Raw genomic sequence first — 21,427 nt, 5'->3', positions numbered from 1 at the left:
AGCTCACCTAAGTCTGATTTAAAAACTGACTACAACTGTCTTGTAGTGAATATTCAAATTTACTGGTTTGTGCAGATGGCCTGCAGCAAGACAAAATTACCTACACCAAAGAGAGGCAAAAAAATCTCCCCTGTAGAAATCTTCCAGACTTAACACTTCTTAATATCTTTGAAGCAAATTTACCAGACCTAATACATGATTTATAGAACACCATTAACACAGGGCAAAGGAGTAACCTCCTGGTAAAGTATCTCACTGTAGCAAAAAACCACAAGATACTCTGGCACAAAGGAAAAACACAAGGGGCAGCACCACTGGTAGTTGGGCCTCAGAAAAAACCTTCCCTTTCAGCACTCTTAATGATATCTGAGGTATTCAGACGAGTTTGCTTCCCAGGTTAGGATTTCTTTTGGCACACTGGTATATGCACCTTAGCAGATCCCACCTTCTGGGATCTGTCAAAACACTCTGGTCTCCTTGCGCCAGAAAAAGGCAGAGGTGGATCTCTCTGTGCTTTCTCCATCACAGTATGCACCCATGAAGAACAGCTCTCTACATACTAATCCTGAAAAACAGAACAGATGTGGAAACATCACAACAAACAGAGGACTGTGTGCTTCCTAGTGACAGCTCTTGGACAAAGGGAGGTGAGGGACATTTTAGAAGCACATTTGTCAACTCCTACATGATTATTCTGGCTGTGATACCAAAACCCAACACCTATTAGCTGAAGTACCAGCTGTGAAGCCTCTGGAAAATGTTAAGAGACTTACTGGGACAGGATGAACACCAGGAAATAAAACTTGTGGTAAGCAGTCACATAGCATGACATTTTCCTTACCCACTAAATGCAATACTTAATATCCTCAGCTTTTTTTATATTTGCTCTATATGGAGGACGAAATGCTTTCTTTAGAATAGAAAGTGCTATCCTCATTAGCATAAAATTCTGCTTTTAACATTATAGATGTTTTTGCTTATCTAAGTACTAACAACCATCACTGCAGCAACGCCAAATGAAATCTAGACATATTCTTAAATTATTACCAGACTGTAAAGCATAAAGCAATAGAAATGACTAAAATTCACAGTAGTCAAAATGTGTACATGCTGAATGCTAAATGTAAAATTACAGCTCCTCTTCATGCACACTGACAAATTACTATTACATTCTACATTAATGTCATTTTTGAAGAGCTGAAAGATCATGCTACTTATAATGACATAGACTGGGTCTTTAATTACAGCTAAAAGTCTCAAGAAAATCTCATGAATTATTGCAGAAAGGATCTATTTAAATTTTTTTGAGTAATATATGTTTCTTCCAAGGAGAGATAAAGCTTGAATAAATAGTATCATTACTAGCATTCCATATTCATTCTTTTGAAAGCTCAAATCAGAAATTTAATAATATTTAATGTCTTACTTCTGTAGAGACAAAGTATTTTCCAAGATGGTTAAGAATGTAAAATAGAAAATCTAAAATTCATGCTGCAAAAATGTTACCAAAAGACTACATGTAAAATGTCAAAATTAAATCATGCAGTTTGGGGTCAGTGGAGGTCTACCCATTTTTGCACTATCTCCAATTATTCTAAGTTTTAATATGAGCCATTTGCAAATTTAGGTTGTTTTACTGTAAAAAAGAAGAGATGAGAACCTTTCTTCACATCAGTATGTTGGGCTTGGGTTTCTTTATAATGACAGATACATTGCAGAAGAATTGTATTGTGGACAGAAGCAGAAAGACTGATACACCACGGACCCAAGGCCTTTCTGGAATGGGCAGTGTTAAATAACTGAGGTTAAACTCCAGATGGCTGTACTTCAAATTAGCCTGATAGCAATGTATACATGGCCCACAGCAGATGGGCTCATATGGGGAGCTGAAGTTAGCAGTGCTTTTAGCAAGCTGGAGTCTCAATGTGGGCAGGAGGAGCCTTTGTCTGTGCAGCTTCCAGAGTGCACGGTGTGCAGGTGCCCAGGGCTGAGCAGCAGGAGGTGTGCTTCTCCCCCCTCTGAGAAGGGACAGGGCCTTGTCCTGTGCCGGACACAGCCACTCAGAGCCGGCTCTGACAGACCCAGCTGGCCAAAGCGGAGCCCAGCAGCGGCACTGGCAGTGCCTCCGTGCTGATGTATTCAGGAAAGGGTTAAAAACACTGCACAGCAGCTGTGAAAGAGGAGTGAGAACGTGTGAAAGGAACTGTCCTGCAGACACACGGGTCAGAGAAAAAGAAGAGGGAGGAGGTGTTGCAGGTGCCAGAGAAGATTCCCCCCACAGTGCCAGAGCAGATATCCATCCATACTGCAGTCCATCGACATTCTCTAGAAACAAGGTGTACCAAATAGAAAAGTAAAGAGAAGAAAAAGAAGGGAAGAAGGGATGAAGGGAATACCCTCAGGGCCCTCTTGCAATTTCTAACCAAGTGAAAGCTGTGAAAACCATAAAGGTACTTTAGGAAACTGAGGAAGGTGCAAGGGGAGAGACCCGGTGACATGAACTTTCAGCTTCTTCCTTCCAAGGTCTGGACTTTGTTGGGATGATCAGTGCTTGCAAGTTTAATTACCATGGGTGCAACTTTTTACTGACAAGGAAGTTACTGACAAGCAAAGCTTTGTAGAAAGTTCCTTAGAATAACTGCATAAAAGATAATTGATCTGAGGCTTTAGTAAGGGAAGATGCAGCTGGTTTGCAGAGATGGCCCATTACATTTATGTGTCAAATAAATACCCATACTATTTCATTTCTACTTCCAAACACTTTGTCCAGACTTAACACAAGTGGCCCCATATTCTGCCTAGGGTACCCCTCCCAACACCCAAGTTGTCCTAACTCTCACAGACACAGCTATATAAATTGCCATTTCCAAAGGAATAAGCTTGGGGATATGAAAACAATTTCCCCAAGAAGTGCTAAAAGGAGACAGCTAAAACCAGCTTGCTCACTGACATAGTGCTCTTCAGCCAACAATTATATATGCACAGAAGCATGGGGAATCTGTAGAGGAAAGATTTAACTCACAGGTTCTCTTCCATGTTCTCAAAGAGAAAGGGGAAAGTATTTTATACTCCTTTTTATCTACTGGATAAGTCTGAGGGGGCTGATTTAATATTTTATTTTATAAAATTGTTCACTGAGATACCTTGCCTTTCTCACTTCTAATCTAGGCTCTAACTCTGCGACTCGCTTCTTGTGATCAGCTCTCAAAGATCAAACTTAGCTGACCTAATCCCACAATTTCTGTTGCCAAAATTCATTTCCCAAGCTGTTTAAAGGACTAATACATGCAACAATGAAAAATACATGAGCCACCTATGGTCTAATGACTGCTTAACATTATGGAAACACTTATCACCCAAAGCAGCAGGATCTGTGGTGTCCGAGACAAAGCAGCAGAGAAATAAGCTTATTATCCATAAAGTTGGAAGCCTAATCTTAAAACATTTCAGACTAATGAAATATCAGACACAGCCCATTTTTGTTATAAAAAGGAAATTATTAAACTACAAGAATTGCAACTCAGGATAAAACCTCTTTTATCCAAGTTTGGGGCCTGTAAGCTTTTGCAAGGAAAAGTAAAAATACCTCCAATGCCTGTAAATGGGATCTATAACACCTGCAACAAGTCTCAGGACCCTGCCTCTAAATCAGCATTGAAAATTACTATTCTGTTTTGAACAAAAGTGTAGCTGTCTTTGTGGGACAGGAAAAAGCACTGTGGTAAACAGGATTCAGATACATACTAACTATTTAGAGATGATCAATAGCATAGCACACATACTTTATGGTCTACTGTTTTACAATTCTAGTTCTGTAAGTGCTGCAACATGACAGAGTCTGATTTATCAATGCATTACCAAAACAAAAGGGTTTTACTTAACTTACAATACAGCTTGCCAGATGCATGAAAGATTTCCATTAATAATGTGGTACCAATTCAAAATTTTGTGTCTTCATGCAAGACTGACAATAGATTAACTATTATGTTAAAATTAGAAAGTGTTCAAGGCTACCAAGCAAGTAAAGCACTTAATCACAGAGTTCTTTAAAGCATAAGAACAGTTGCATTGCACTACAGAGGGTAGTTAGGAAGCATATGATTAAATGCAACTAAATTGGGTGCAAATCACAAAAATTGTAATTTTGAAATGTCTCTAAAGCACACTGAAAACAAATGGGCTCGTGAGACATGAAAAAGAGTCTTTTTTTGCCTGAGTTTGTCTTCCATGTATGGAAGATGTAAAGATAAAGGAAGACAATAGCTGTTGCATTTTCAAAGACACAGATGACATCTTACTTCCCAGTGAGGTCAAGTTTTTTAATATCACCTCAAAAAATATTACACAGAGGTTCAGCATAAAGCTTGATAGTAAGTTAACTTTTGCTATATTATAAGCTTTGAACCTTCATGCGAGTCTGACAAGCAGCCACATACAAATGACAAATTCAGTCTAACTTTAGAGAAAATTCCGGTATCTCGGTAACAATCTTCATCATACATCCACAAGAGAGTGGCAATACCCCCCCTACCTAGTAAAATCCTTCCCTACCCTTGGGAAAGCAGTAAAAAACAAAAACCCAAACAAACAAACTCCACAAAAAATAAACAAACAAACAAACAAACAAAAACCAGAAAAAAAAACAGAAAACAGAAAAAGAAACAGGAAAAAAATCCAAAACCAACCAAACAACAAAAAAGTGCAGCAATTAGCCTCATCGAGTAGACATCCACCACCTAGACATAACAACGACCATGAGATAAGAAAATAATAAATAAAAAAAGAACTCATGAACTTTGAAAAGAAAAATCAGCAATGTTCATTTCTAATCTCTTCTAAAAAGAGACCAAAGACACACTGAGAAAAAAGGCTATTGTTCCTTGTCCCCCTTGTGTTGCTTGGAGTGAGGAGAAATAAACATAGGAAGATTTTCAAGGCTTGTGCTATGCCCTTGAATTATCAGAGGTTCTTGCCAATGCTACCACGAAGAACCACGTGCCCAAAGTGTAAGACTGCACTGCAGTGACTGCAGGAGGCTGTGGGACTTAAGGGGAACGAGATCTTATGTTCATGCCAGGATTTGATATGCGAGGCCCCATTTCCAGAGAGAGCACCAAGCCAAACATCTGGCAGCTAAGATGTTGGACACACACACAAAAGAAGCTGACTCACATCAATACATATGGTTTGAAGGGCAAGTTATGCCTTTTCATACCTTAACACAACACTTGCGTAAACAACAATCATGGATAATGCTCAAAGTTAGTTAAAATCTCAACCACACTCTCCACAGCTCAGAAATTTAACTTCAATTTTTAAAGAAAAAACCCACCGTGTTTCTTTGTTCATGAAGACAATGAAAATAGAAAATGAAAAGTAATGGGTCTGCATGCTCATTACTCTGAGGGGAAATACTGCTTTGACTTGCATTATTCCTTTATACCCACATATCATACTTCTAAATAATTGCATGCAGAAAAAGCAAACCAGCAAACCAAAAAAAAAAAAACAAAAAACCAAAAAAAAAACCAAAAAAAACCCCAAAAACACCAAAAGTAACTTGCTACATTTTATAAAATCTGGAACAAGGCTTTGCCTCCTCAGGAGATGCGGACTACAGCCACAGCCTTCATTGTTACCCATTGTACCCCAGAGGAGAACAGCACCCACTGAGAGCTTCAATGGAATGGTCTCCATCTCCCTTCCCGATATGGTGAGCATTGTGGCCCTGCTTCACTATGCTCTCAATAAACCCCAGCTTAACCCTAGATCTTTCTTGGACCACAGCTAGAGTGGCTCAGCATCTGGCAGGATTGAGACTTAAGGATTTGCAAGAAGAAATTAGTGATTCCTATTTAAATGCTAATACTTATTCTTCCCAGTGAAAATTGAAGTATAACAAGTGATCTCTCAGCACACAGAAAGAGCCTTGATTGTTATTTAATGATCACAATGAATAGTTAGAAAGCATGAAATGAAGCTAATAAATCTTCTGTTGAGCTTGACATTTTCAGCAAACAAAAGTACTCAAAGTTTTCAAAAATAGTTCAATCCAATTTTCTTCATTTTAGACTAAATTTCCCATGTTCTTCAGTTACAGATCCACATATTGGCATCCTACAAAGGAAACTGAAACACCCAGCTACTTAAACAATTTTTTTGAAGATTTCTTTTTAGTGCTACCTGTATAATATAAAATACTTTGTATTCTACAAAGTTCAAGTTAATGCATCAGCACTATCCACCACAGCATCTGTTTGCCTTCCAATGATAAATTAGGAAATTAGACAAACAGTATAAAAGTAGGTTTTTTTTCCTTTCTTATTGCAGCCTCCTAGGAGGATATAAATATAGTTTGGTTTGTTTAGGTTTTAGCATTTTTAAGCTACATTCTATTCTAAAGTGCAGGTAAGCTGGGGATGATTTTTAACAACAATTAAATAATTTAATTTAAAAAAAACCTCTGTCATCAAGACTGCTTTCTCTTTCACCACTGCAAAAGGGAAAGATAAAACAAGCTGAAGTCCCCAAGACTCCAAACCCTGTGACTTCAGACTTAGTAGTCAATACTTATATTATCTGTGACAGCTTGAATGAATCAGTCAGTGAAATGGCTCCTTAGTTTACAGAAACTTCTTAGTTTATTCATAAACTTGTACCACTAAAATACCTGTTCAGAGAGAAGCATATTTCTAGAGGCTTCTTCATGCACCAATGATAAACAACACTTTTGACTGCAACTACATAAAAATAATACTGCCATTGCCTAACCCCAGAAGTGCTTCATTTTTGTTGATAATGTAAACACACACACACACACGTGTGTGCACATGAGAATTACAACACTCCCACACACTACAGCCCCAGTATAAAACAACATAAACTCTCTCCAGAATTAAAAGCATATGTAAAATACAACAGAAGCAATGCAGTTCTATTTTATTCTTATAAGTGGGACACTCTTTATGTGGAGGCACATGTATCAAGACTCCACATTAACACTCCATATGATGCCATAGTCAGCTGTAGAGGGGTTTCTGGAATATTTCTAGAAAGAAAACAGAGTCTGTTATAGGTTCCAACTATTCTCTGCAACCTGTCCAATAAGGAAGAGGTCACAGCCATTTCCTTTGGATTACTTTCCTCCCCGCTTCCCTTCGCTCTTCCATGTACTGCCTCTCCAAGAGAACAAGTTGTGTGGACGGCCTCAAGTGTTTGGACACCGGGCTTGTGTCATGGCACAAAAGATGCACATCAGACCTGTGGTGCTTGGCCTGTGGGATAGTATAAGTAACATGATGCTAAAAATAAGCTTTTCCTACCTCCTTCATCTCTGGAGAGTTTTGTATATCAAAAGAAATATCTAACCCATGGCAATGTGAAATATAAACTGCATCTGAGCCTGCTGAATCAGATCATCTCATCAAATAAGTCAGGTCAATTCCATTTCCATTACATATTTCTACAATTATAAAAGTTCTCCATGCCAATTAATTTTGAAAGACTTCAAGGTAGGTGGTCTAAGCACAGCACCACAAGAAAGCAAAACAAGCTTCACTCAAGAAATTACTCTTTACAATAAATCAATGGTAAGCAGAGCTGGTAGTATTTGTGATAGCTGCTAGGAAACTAAAGGTTATTTAACAACTGTGATTTAAACACTAGTTCCCAATCCTAATGCTGCCAATTTTGAATCCTTCAGGCTGAAATTCTTGCTTATCTCAGTTTAGTTTTTTTTAAATTATAAATTCACATCTGTAAAACAAAGAGTGTTTATGCTGTCCACAAAGCTCATACATAATGTTTTATGTATTTGAATACAATATTAAACTCTTCTACTCTCTTTGAGAAGAAATTTTAACATCTAGATATTTTAGAAGAGAGACTTGATTGACCCAAGAGTTCTGCTACATTTCAAACTTAGAAGAAATGCCTAGTATGGCCAACCTGATAAATCCAAGCCCATATGTCTAAACTGCTGAAGACTACAGCTAGGATTACAGGGATCCTAACAGATCCAGGGAAAAGCAAGTAGATACCTACACAAATAAGGGACAGGAATAAAGGAGAGTGTGGGGGAAGGTCTAAAAAAGGTGAAGCTACAGGCATCTATCTATATTAAAACACATTCCCCTCCAATATCTGGTTGACTTTCCACGCATGCTAAACTCAACTCGTCTGTATGTGCATTCCCCTATGACCTTACCACTTTCACAGGATCCCTGACTCTCTGTATTCACTATCATGAATAAGGACAGCACAACAAAGTAAATCGTATCTGCAGGACACTTGCTTTATTTACAAATGGGAAACCACAGAGAAACTGCTGGAAGGAGCAACTCAGCAGCACAGTCCAGTGCACATCAGCAATCAGTTTATGACAGAGCATCCTAAGGTGAAATGGGATAGCCAAGACAAATACACATGGTGTGCTTCAAGCCCAGCAGAAGAGAATACAAAACCTGGGGAATGGAAAGTTGCAAAGAGCTTCAAACCAACTCACAGAGCACTGTTCCTGTCTTCAGTACAAATTGTCTGATCTATGAGAGAATTTTCAAGTCCCTTTAAATTTCAAGAGTATTAACTCCTTGGCAAAGTCCTACACTTGAACTTAAATTACATCAAGCATGTGTGTAGTGAAATTAAAGGGGGAACACAGTTTCTGACGCAACACAGTGCCCTATGCTGCAGAGAACTTGAATTGCATCCTGTGCCCGTTGCTCGTGACAGCAGGAGCATCCCTCAGGCGGCAAGAACATGCCCACTCTCACCACAACAAATTTGGTGCAGCAGCTCTGTACAGAAAGAGTGCCCAGCAGAGCCACACTGTGCAGTCTCGATTCTTCCCCAGAGCACAGCCATCCATCCTGCTGAATGAGGCAGTGGGGAACAGTACGCAGTCTTATAAGCAGGCTGTGTCCTAACACATGCATAAAAAGGCAAATTAAGATTGTCTCCCTCTCCCATTTCTTAGTTCATATATTTTCCTTATGCAACATTAACATTCTTTTACATTCATCTGTTAAAACCTGGAAAAATATCAACTTAAATGTTTTGTGCATGAATTCACAGACCCCACAGATTTCAGCTGTGACTAGCTCATCACTTTCAATACTTAAAGAAAACAAGTATCAAAGACTGTTCTAGAAGCTACAATATGAGATATAAAAGCAATGGGAGCTTTTGTATGCAAGAATTGTCTTGCTAGCTAAAAATTCCTTCCTAAGAGTTCTATGCTTGCTTACAGGCTAAATTTCATATTAGAATCAAATATAAACTACATTTAAATAGTTAAAACTGCAGCCTAACTATCCTACTTACAAACAGAACTCAATAAATAAGAAGCTACATGACATAATATTCTGCATCCACTTAATTCTTACCACTGCACCTGGCTTATTATCACATGCAGTATACAGTATGAAAAGGCCATGGACAATGGAAAAATGTAGTAGAGATCAAAACTGTATTTGGTCTTAAGACTGGCAGAAATTGCTATGAAAATCAGAAATGTACAACATAGAATATGAAAAAAAACCAAACCAAACAAACAAAGCTTAAAATTAGCAACAAACTAAATTACCTAATCAACACTTAGAGAAGAAAAAAAAAAATCAATGAAGATAAGTCAGTGCTCAAGGCAGAGCAACAAAAAGAAGAGTGCTCTGATGCACTATGGAAACAGAAAGGCTTCTTACATATTTCTATTACTTTTCCTAGTGCACCATGAAAAATATATTTTGTATTCTTTACCTACAAGCTACAGAGATCTTACTCATTATTCTGCCCATATGAATAACAACAAACTCTGGGAAAAAATGCTTTTTTCAGCTTGATGTTGCAAAATTTTGTGTGAAGTATAGGCTAAATAAATTTCTGTACATTAGGTTTCTGAACGCTTTCAAAGCATCCACAACTCTATATACAGCAGAACTGAGAAACAGAAAACTAAAACACCTGATTTAGGTGTTCTGTGAAAACTCTGAAAAGATAATTTGCTCCTCTGGCTACTTGAGGGTTGGATTCCATTTGAAGAGTAAATACTACTTAACTCTTATAACAGTAAAAAGAAAAAAAGAGTGAAAATCCTTGCCAGAGGGATTGTGTAAATCAAAACCACGCTTTTCATAAAAGCACCAATCCTAAATCCCACTGTGCTTCTTGTTACATGACTACCTACACAACATACGACAGACTTTTAACTCCCTACCTAAATTGAGGTTACAAAGAATGAAAAGTGCCTGATCTAGGTTGACACCCACATTCCAAAGAAGCCACTTCACGATACACATCTAAGCTTAAACAAAAGATAAGGATAATAGCACTTAACTCTAAAATATGGAACAGGAGGAAAGAAAGAGAGAAGCTCTCATTATCCTAAAATTAAGCCCTATGAAACAAGCACCCAGATCTGAAGTTACAATAGGAAGAAATCTAATCACATTGAGGCATGGAAACGGACTTTAGGCAGCAGAACATGCACATCAGCTCACACAAATCCTTGCACAAGTCCCTCAATAAGAGATTAAAGAAATTACACCTTTATGGAGTCAGAACCAAAATACTTCAGACACTTAAAAGCTTGAACAACTTGTTTCCTTCAGGATAAAATACCCTGCAACTTGTGTTAAATAACCTACCACACTGAAGGAAATATTTAAGTTATTTAATTACCAGAGAAAAAAACAGCAGAAGCTAGAAGGACCTAAAAGAAACCAAGGGAATGAGCAACAAAATGGAGAACTGACAAAGCAATAAACACTGCATGCATAATATAAATCACCTAGAATTATATTGGAATATAAACCACAAACTTCAGAACTCAGAATTGCTTTAGAGGTTCCCATAAACCATTTAGCTCTTCTGCAATCAGAGAGGTAATAAAAAACAAACTTAGCCTGAATAAAACCTGGAATAACAAAATGCCATGAAAGCTATTAAATCATCCCTGCAGAAGTCAATGGGATGCTCTACCAGAGCACAGTGCTCAAATCAAGATACATTATAATAATAATAATGCAGTGCTGGAAAGCAGGAGAATCGGCGATTCCAGCAGTACCACCACAGCCCAACTTCCTTTCCCCTGAGGTGAAACTTCCTATGTCCACATTGTAAAGATCAAGAACTGCTCTCCTCAAAGAAGTAATACAGCAGAAGTGCACACCAAGTATGGCACAATGTCTAGAACAAAGACAGGACTGTTTCTTCCACATTCCTCTCAATGAGAAAAAAAGGGAAGTTTGTTTTCAGTTTTAGAATTGAAATGTTACCATGCCAGAACTGAAAGAAGACGGCATTTAACTCCTGGCTTGCTAAGCAACCTGTGCACTTTCCTCAAAGAGGAAAGGGGGAACTAGACCATACACTGAATGAGATTTTTAAAACTATACATTTATAAACACATCAAGACAGTTATCATTATAATATTCTCTAAAAAACATAAAACGAGATTTAAAATCTATAGAATTAGAGTTTCTAGATAAGGGCCACCAAAATGGTAGACTTTATGATCCAGGTCTGTGCCACAAGTACCTTTTTCCCATATCTTTCCAAAGACTGGAAAAGCAATGGCCCCAGCATTCCTAAAGGAAAACTGATATTGCTCATAATGCTCCAGGAAGTAAATGCAACAGACCACCATGGACTCCAAATGTAAAATGGCATTCATAGCAGTGAACTAGAGCATATGGTTTATTTCCTCCTCTTAGGTCTTGGTGAAAAGGAAGAGTAAACCTGCCTAAATGCTGAACAAGTAACAATCACAAAAACATACATTCAAAGCTCAAACAAGTTCTGGAAAAGGCTCTTCAGACCTTTTGCTTCAAGATGTGTATCGACAGCTTATATGAAATCAGGTGAATGTTTTCTGCAGGTCCACAATATTCCTCAGCTGAGGGATTTCTTGCTTTTTTCTGTAAGGCAGCAGATCCAGTGTTACTGCCAGAGAGGACAATGGCCTGGACAAGTGGGTGGCCCAAACCATTCTAGCAGCACCTGCCCTCCTTACCATGAAACAGCTTGTTCTTTTGTACTGATGTTTATTACACAGTTTTGTAAAGACAGAAGCTCAACCTTGTCCAAATGATCTGATTCAGTACACACTATGTAAGAATTAGATCAATTAAAGGGAAGCTGGAGGAGGTTAGCATCTCCCAAAATGAAGTGCTACTGCCTCTCCAGAAGCCTTCAATATCCTAAGAGCACCTAGAAGGAAGTAACACCAGCCCAAAAGGAAATAGTTCAGGATTTCAAACAGTCAAGCTGTAAAGGTGCCACAGGAAAAAGAAAATTAACAAACTAAAGTTTCTTCTCTTACTGGTGTTTTTAAAATGGGTAAGTTGCACCTAAAATCCATTTTCCATTCTCTGAACTTCAGTAAACTTATTGTAATGGAATATCAGATTTTTCTCTTCCTTGCAGGCAAATTATGCATAAATGGCAGTTCACTTTGAAAAGAATTGTGCAAATATATTTCAATACATGAACTATTCTTCCTGCTTAAATTAAAAAGTTGACATGACAAATCGATGAAAACATGAATCCTCATTAACACCTCTAGTAACCTTAGTCCAGCTATACTTTCACTCATCAAGCTGTCCTTCAATAGGACCTAAAGCACTTTGCTTGTAAAAGACATTATTTCCATAGTAAGCAGGCAGATCAGAGTCTTGTTTAACTTTGAAAATTGATTCTATTAGCAAATAAAACATTTTTTCATGCCTAAGAAATCTTCCTTTAATCTAGAGATGTAGCAGTTTTCAGACTTTTCCATTTTGATCTTTTTCAAGGGAGTAATCCTTGAAATCAACAAAAACCAACCCCACAAAACACTGGCAGGAAGCAGATAAAAATATATTATCCAACAAAAATGCCTTCAGCTCCTGCTAACAGCTCCTTTAGAAACTGCTCAAGTACAAAGAACAACTATTCACATAAAAAAAGCATTTCTGAATAGCAGATAATATGAGGGATAAGTGGCAAGAAAGCATCACTGTGTGGAAAAAAAACCCAAACAAAAATATCATTCACATAATTAACAATAGTGTTGGCTTGTCATATACTGTACAGGGAAGACATAAAAGGATGCTAATCTTTAAAGAGGCAATAATCAGGGTAAGAAAAAAATGAGGACTAATATGAATAGCAGTGCAAAAGCTCCCAAAGGCCCTGTTTTGGATGGGAGTGCCACACTGCTATGTATGGCAACAAAGATGAGTTCCCATCTCAGAAACCACACATCCCAAAGACAATTAAACTAAAAAAAAAAAAAAAAACTAGGATATTAATCTGGTGTATTTAACAGTTCTTAGATATTATATGTTTTTGGAGCCTGTAGTACCACTTCAGCCTAGAGAAAAAGAGGATTACAATCCTTTCCCTGACAACATGATTCAGGAACAGTATGGGATGCTAACTAAGAAGAAACAAAATATTCACCCTCTCAAACAAGAAGTGCTTGGTTCACACAAATGCTGCCTATCTTGCAAAAGGAGGAAAAGAGGCTACTTTCTAGGTAGAAAAAGCAGATTCCTCAATTATGTAACTTCTTTTGAAGAAGATGATGGTACTGGGTCTTTAATTTCTATATAATTCCCTTTATTCGACAAAGAAGTTTCCAAAGTCCATTTCCATCAAAATATTAGACTTTCATCTGCATTATGTATCATTATAAAACACATATTTTAGAGGGTGTTGCAGGAAAATGGCTGGAAGTCATGCCAGAAACTACTGCATTACATGTCCTTTCTGCTATCTAGGTGAAAAGGAGAGTATACATTATTCTAGTCTGGAAGACAGAAAAGAACAAGTCATTGTGGATTGAGCATTTTCTCCCAGAACAGCAGAAATGCTTTTTGTGCAGCAGGAATTTCCCTTTTAAAACACATACAGAATTCTCTGTCAAATTGAAAAGGTTTAATAAATTACCTATCAGTTTACTTTTGCTGTGTTGGAGGTCAAAGGGACACTGTAATCACAGTTCATTCACAAAGCAAAACAGATGCATAAACCTATGCAAATACTTGGTTAAAAAAGCTTTAAGAAGAGCCCATATTCTTCAACAATCAATAAAGCAGCAATGTGGAAAAGTCTGTTATGGTCATATGATCTATCATGATTCCCATGAGGAAAGGCTGAGAGAACTGCAACAGTTCACCCTGGAGAAGAGAAGGCTGTGGGGTGACTGAATTGTGCACCTCTAGTATCTGAAGGGAGCCTACAAGAAAGATGGAGAGAGACTTCTTACAAGAGAGTGTAGGCATAGGACAAGGGGAAATAGATTCAAACTGAAAGATGGTAGGTTTAAGTTGGATGTTAAGAAGAAATTCTTTACTGTGAAACTGGAACAGGCTGCCCGGAGAAGTTGTGGATGCCCCATCCCTGGAAGAGTTTAAGGCCAGGCTGGATGGAGCTCTGGGCAACCTGACTTAATTAAAGGCACCTCCTGTCCACAGAAGGGGGGTTGGAACTAGGACATTTTATGATAAACACAGATAGAAAAAGTAATCAAAAATAACAATGAGAGCAGCCTTGACATACATGCTGCTAAAAGATGCAAATACAGTAACAAATTATGGACTGTGCTCCATTTTCAAAAACTCTAAATATGAGCATTCCTACAACCCCACCATTCAATACTAAATACTGAAAATCAAGTTAATATATCCTCCTCATCCTTAATCCAGTAATACCTTTAAGTTCTGATGCACCTAATTGCAAAGCATTGCTGTAGCTAAAGATTATCCCCAGTCAGATAGATCCTAAGAAATCCCTTAAGCCTCCTTCTTCCAGAGGGATGAAGCAAGACCTGAAGGTAACAACGTATGGAAAATGCATGAGAAATAGCAGCCTAACAGAGATAGTATAAAACAGGGCAACACCCAGAAAAATACAGCTCTTAATAGCTAGCCTCCATTGAAATGACATCTCCAGTGTTAGGTTTTTCAGTTTTTGTGCATCACATGGCAGCTACAGCCCTGTCTGCACAGCCTGGAACTCAGGTACACAGCACAGAGCCCTGTGTAGCCAAGAGCCACCTTGAGGACAAAGCTGATAAAACAAAAGCTGATTTTCTTGATGGGAAGAACAAACACATACAAAAATGATGCTTTCTTATGAACAACTAAACACGTTTACAGCACTCTGTGTGCCTCCATACACAACCTGGTAACATTCACTGGCAGCAGACCACTTCAGTCATGGATGTTGTGTGTGAGGCACTAGGGGTGAGCCAGAGACAGGGGTTGGCTTCATTTCACAGGATGTTCTCAGAGGGCTGCTTCAAACTCATCTCCACTCGTCTGCTATGACACATTGCCCTCTCCTCTGCCTAAAGCACAACGTGATCCAGTGCCCAGAGAAATCAGTGGAGCAGACATGAGGTCACGGACTTTCCTAATCTTCTACTATCCTCTGAAGATGCATAGCCTGAAGAGCAGCTTGGGGCTTGTAACCCCCACACTGCAGGTGTGTCAAGCTGCCCACAAGTAAATGGCATATATCTTTTAACACTTCTGAGGTACACTGACTCCCTGTTGCCCTCTCTATCTTCAGCATCTGCACAACTGTACCCATTAACAGCCAAAAGTCAGATTAACCTGCTTAGCACAGCTAACATTAGTGTTAACACTGTAGGAACGTGTTTAAATTTGACACAGAGTAATTAAAGTAAATCATATGTATTTAAAGTACACTGTTCCAAAGGCACTCTCAAATCACTGCAGCGCTGTAGATAATTATGTATAGCACTCAGTGCACTGAAGAAAGACGATGAGGAAATGTTCTTGACAAAGTGAAGGGAGCTGGTGTGCTCTGAACATAATCTGAAGAAAGAATATGGGTGTTTTATAGCACATAACCCATAAATTAAGCTGTCAATAAAAAGAGAGAGAGAATAGGGGAAATAAAGGCAAAAGAAAAACAGCTATTCCTTCAAATGAACGTCAACTGCTGAATTCCTTTCTATAAATCTAATTGTATATATTTTAAAATCCAATATTACTTTGTTTTATTTCCTAGATGACAAAATCAGCACAGAGGACCATGTATTTCTTGATACCAATTTGACAGGCAACTATATTATACTTTTCATGCTCACTGGTATGCCGCAACAGTTAATTTATTAAAAAATCAAAGCTCTGTAAAAACAAAATTATATCTGTAGGATATTTTCATGAGACATTGTTTTGCAGCTAACAGCCCCTAAAAAAGGAAAAAACTGGTAGATGAGAAAGGGCTCAACCCAAAATGACTAACAAGGAAGAGGAAGGAAAGTGCAGCATCTGAATCTGCAGCAAAATCTAACATAAGTATTGATCTCTGCAATCAGTAGCAGGTTGTCTTTCAGATCACAGGTACTTTTATAGTTACACAAATGTCCTTGCTTGCCTAACAGTGAAGGTCTTAAAACAACTGATTTTTTTTTTTAAACAGCTGATTTTTTTCCTATTTTTTTTTCAGGGGCTAGAGCATCCTGTTCAATCTGTCTACTGGGTATCAATTAAAAAGAAAAATTCCAGAAAAATAGAGTAAATAACAGATGATATGGTAACAGAAAATTACAGCATTAGCATAAGTAGAATAAGCAAACCTAGAGCAGCACAGCAGATTAAAACAATTACATCAACATAAACCTGGTAGAAGACAGTTTTTTAAATGCTCTTACACAACAGAAAATCTGGAAAGGCAGAAGGCTCTTCTGATGCTGAACTTATACACACAAAATAAACTCAGGTTACAGTGCTGAGAGATGTATGCATCTTACCCGTGAGCACAGCTTTAGCTGAAGGGTCTGCCAGATCCAGTGCAGATTTCCCATCGGTGTTCCGAATGTTTGGATCAGCTCCGTGCTGCAGCAGCACTGTGCAGGGAAAGCAGAAACAGTATCTTACCTCAGGTATACACAGGTTATTTACTGTCAAGTGTCTCCTCGGCATGATGAAGGCATAAACAAACATTGCACAATTTTCTTTATTTTTCCTTCTGTTTTTTTCTCCCTCTCTCTCCCTTTTTTTTCTTTTTTTTTTCTTTTTTTTTTTTTTTTGTTAAGCACTGCAGCAAAGGATCTTCTCTAGGCTAAGGCTAAGTTGGCAAGTTAAGATATGATAGGACCACATGACTTTGCATGATAAACATGAACCCTGACTCTCTTGCAAGAGTCGGGTTTGGGTTCCTCCTGACAGCTAGCTGGTATGCTGTGCATTCACTGACTCACACTGGGAACTCTGCTGTGGAACCTGCTCCTGCCTTTACTACCACTACTGCTGCTTGTTACCACTCCTGTTCCTTTTCCAGCTGAATATTCCAAGTCACCCCGCCTCTGTAAGTCAGCAACACTCACAGCCTTTCAGTGGCTCATCACTTGCATAGGAAATGTTAACCATGGCATATCAGCTCACCTTCAAGAAGTGGAACAAATAGGGTAAGATTTGTAACCTGCTACCCTGCAGACTGGATGCTCAGAGGCTGTTTATACTCACTGGTATTTTTTTTCCCTACTAAGCCTATAAATACATGAAAGTTCAAGTCATAAAACCACTTAGAATACAATATACAACCATAAGGCTAGGAAGGCATTGATACAGTAAACTACCAACTAGAAAAGTTCATTAAAAAATTCCAGTATTTTACCTGTGAACCCATTATGTTGTCAGAAACAACATATTGCAATACAGATCACGACCAAGACATTTTGTACAGAACTGGGAAACAAAGCCCATGTCAACATTAGAGGCCTGACAGAAAGGCCCCAAATGTCATGCAAAATAAGCACAACATATTACAAATTCAGAGCAACACATTTATTTTGTATAGGTGAATAACAGGACAGTATACAGAAACTCAGGTCACAGAGATGAGTAATAAAAAGCAGCTGACATTTATGGTTAACAACATTTGCTGTGATACAGCTGGACTGAAGAAGTCAAGACAAAGAAATAGTTGCAAACAGTTTTTGTAACTAAGGGTATAAAAATACTTCACACACAGAATTCTCCAGAAAAAACAATCTAATTCATAACAAAACTAATTACTGATACTGCATATATATACAGACACACACATAAATATTTTAAAAAAACTTTAACCAGGAAACACTTTTTCTGAAAACCTTTTTTCGAAATTAAAAATTTAACTGGTACTATTGTTTTTATTCAAACCTCTTTTCTTATACATTTCTGACTTCAAAATCTTTAAACATTGCCAAACTTCATAGATTTTAACTTACAGGGTGCAATGCTACATACTTGTCCCCAAGCTGAATTTTTGCAGAAGTCTGGTGCTTCAGTGAAGTAAATTGACTTACACTTTGATGAGAAGGCACAATTGCCTGATATTTTTGAAAGAAGACAAGTAGGAAGCCTATGAAAAAACCTCAGCTTTTTTTGTTTGGTGGTGGGGTTTTCTTCCCCTGTGTCAAGACAAAAACACCAAAATGGGTGTGGGGGGAGAAGAACAAGCAGCTAGCACGTGCTCACTGAATCTTGCTAGGATCTAGCACCTACGTTTCTGAAGACACCATCTGTGCCATACGTGCTACCACCCACTGAGAGATCTTACTCACGGACAGGTTTGAGGCTGAGCCAGCCTCTCCAGCCACTCAGGCACATTCCAGTAGGAACAGGCAAACGAGACCTCATGCAGATTTTTTTTAAACATAACAGGCAGTATGGGAACTGAGTATGGAGAAACAGATTCTGTATGTCCCATCTCTCTCCCCTTGGATGCTGTTAGTGACTCCATGTACCTGGGAAGAGGGAAGCCATTTGTCCCAAGAGGCACCAGTGCAGGAGTAGTATCTTGAAAGACATTACCAGCAACTAATTGTCTATCAAGAGAAAACAGGCAGTACAAAATACTGAACACAGTTCTGACCGGACCAGAAGGCAACAAAGGATTCACATGGCAAAAAGCCTCAGACAAAGAGCTAGGAGAAAAAACTGAAAAACAAGATGTGGCAGGGGAAAAGATAATAGCCCAGAAAAAAAGTCCATGAAGAAAGACCAAGACAGAGAAATGATTGGGATCCGACCCATTCGGAGGTTTGGACTCGAATGTGATGCCAAGATGAGGCAGGTTAGGGCAAGATAGGTGACTTTAAAAAATGCCAAATAACAGATGTAGAACTCTCAAAGGCATCTGCAACTGCCTGAGCTCGGTGCTAAAACAAGCACGTTTTCAAGTCTCCTGATTCTTCCATCCTATGCAAACCAATCAAGAGTGCTTCCCTGCTACTTCTGCTGGCACACACAGATGACGACACACACAGTACTGCTTCCAGCTCCTCTCCTGGTAAAATGACAAAGGATTATGCACTATATCTAACCTGTTCAGTCATACTAATGAACCATGAAGGATTTGGCCACAGCTTACAACAAAAAACTTCTGTGTCCAGTTTTTAGGCCTTTTTAAAACCCAGGCAAATACATAAAAAATTTACTAACAAGGCTTAAGCTGGTTGTCTGCAAAACCGGAATTATTGACTGCCTGTGGAACACACATTTAAAGAGGCTAAATGAGGTTCAGAAAAATAACTTATCAGAACTCAATTGCTGTAACCATGAGAATCATCCTACTTGTCTCTGCAACCATTCATCCCACTCATCTTCCAGCTTCTCCAACAGCCACAGGTATGGTCCTGGAGATGCTGCCCTTACTCAGTCCTAGAAACACATCTACACCATGAAATTGAGGCAATGGCATCTTGGAAAAAGAAACCAATTATAAAAATAAAGACTGCATTAGAATGTATATGAACAAAGGAAGCAAATGAGTCACAAAGGCCATTCTATTATTGTATTTCCTATATTGACTATTTTATTCTAACATCTCTATATCTTTTAAATTTCACAAAAAGGTATCCCAGTGAGCAATGTTGTCATCAACAGGAATTAAGAAGAGAAATGCAGCATTTGATGTTTAGGCTATCAGTATAACACAACTGTACTTCAATACCTGGTGAACCGCAGGTGGCTTCTAATTGAATGTTCTCCTGCATCTTCAAAACCTTCAACATTTTAGCCCAAGACAAAGTCTCTTCTAACAACAGGGCATTTGACATCTAGACACAGTGTGTCTCTCTAGATTTCCTTTTCAATACACCAGCGATGTGTAAAAATTGCAAGACAGATCTCCTCTGAGAGGAAAAAACTTTCCCTCTATAAAGAAACACAACAGAGAAAGATAATTGTTCTAGATAATTGTAGCTATTTTGGATTTCAAACACTGCACACTGGTTTTAGAGGATGGTTTCTGAGTAGCCCAAAAAAGGGATGTGGAGATAAGTTTCTATGAAGAAACTTCTGTTCCAGTTCTGGAAGGAACAAAATTGTTCCTTGTATTGTAAGGATGTTGTGAACAAAAATTAACTCCTAAAACTTTGTTAATTAGCATACTTGGATATGCTGGTTTATTTCCTCTGGACAATGAGGACATTGGGGTGTATCATTTGTCTGTATTGGAGGCAGTGCCCTTATATAATAATCTAGCAATACCATTAACAGACTAGCCCTGCCTTTTCTGCAGACCATATTGTACAAACAGTATAAAGAAAGTCTTTTTCTTATTGAATCTTCATATTGCATATAGATGTCAAAAACCTGTAACATTATCTATAGTACAAACATAGACTGGTCTGGAGTTATATTTTTTACCCTCACTGCAACTGCTAAAATACTTCAGGTTCTGACTTTCACACACTATCTGAAATACCTTATTTAATTACACTGCTATTATATCAGATCAGTACTAGAGACAAGAAAGACCATAAGTATTACTATATTTTTTTAAAGCTGCTGTATTGCATAGAGCATATACTACAACCACTAATTATTTCACATTACTGTCAACTCACTACAGCAGGATGACTCCTAAAATAAGACACTTGGCCCACAGCCTCCTGGCATAGGTATACTGAACTGTGAAGTAAACCAACACAACCTCATTCAGCTGTCAAGAGCAAACATTTTTACTTTTGCTCCTTTCAACCTTCACATTTTCACCAACAAGGTATGGCAAAAACTTGCCCAGTAGCTATCCACTACTGTGTTTTCACTGGGGTGGGAGGAAGGAGTTTGTCTACACAGAAACCATCACCCAAGTACTTAGTCCTTCCTGCTTCCTACTCCCACAGTTGAAAGTGCACCAAATGAAAACACTTTTGATTGAAAGACATAAATACAATGGAAATAGAATAAGGATAAAAATACATTTGTTTGTTCATATTAGCACAAAGATCAGTATAGTTCAGATATGACTTCTCTAGGCCCAAAATCTACAGCTTCCTGACTATCCGTACAGGAATGTTGATGGAAAAGTTCACGTTTGGTTTCAAATCAGATGCATGCAAATACAAAAAAAAAAGGGCAGGTCCAAATTTTTGACTGTTGAGTGAAAAGTGCAAGAAAAACAGGAAGACCTCCCAGAAGTATCC

General features: G+C 38.3%; 1 protein-coding gene across 1 annotated transcript in view; it reads right to left on the bottom strand.

Annotated features, from left to right (window-relative positions):
• Positions 1-21,427, bottom strand: part of TNKS (tankyrase) — a 128,352-nt gene that overhangs the window by 82,364 nt on the left and 24,561 nt on the right. Inside the window, exon 3 of the mRNA XM_005484628.4 lies at positions 16,763-16,858. Within this exon, the coding sequence (XP_005484685.1) occupies positions 16,763-16,858 (96 nt within the window). The remainder of the gene's footprint in view (positions 1-16,762; positions 16,859-21,427) is intronic.

The sequence above is a fragment of the Zonotrichia albicollis genome, chromosome 5 (assembly GCF_047830755.1).
Source record: "Zonotrichia albicollis isolate bZonAlb1 chromosome 5, bZonAlb1.hap1, whole genome shotgun sequence".
Taxonomy (NCBI): Eukaryota; Metazoa; Chordata; class Aves; order Passeriformes; family Passerellidae; genus Zonotrichia; species Zonotrichia albicollis.
This window is presented reverse-complemented; position numbering and strand designations above follow the sequence as displayed.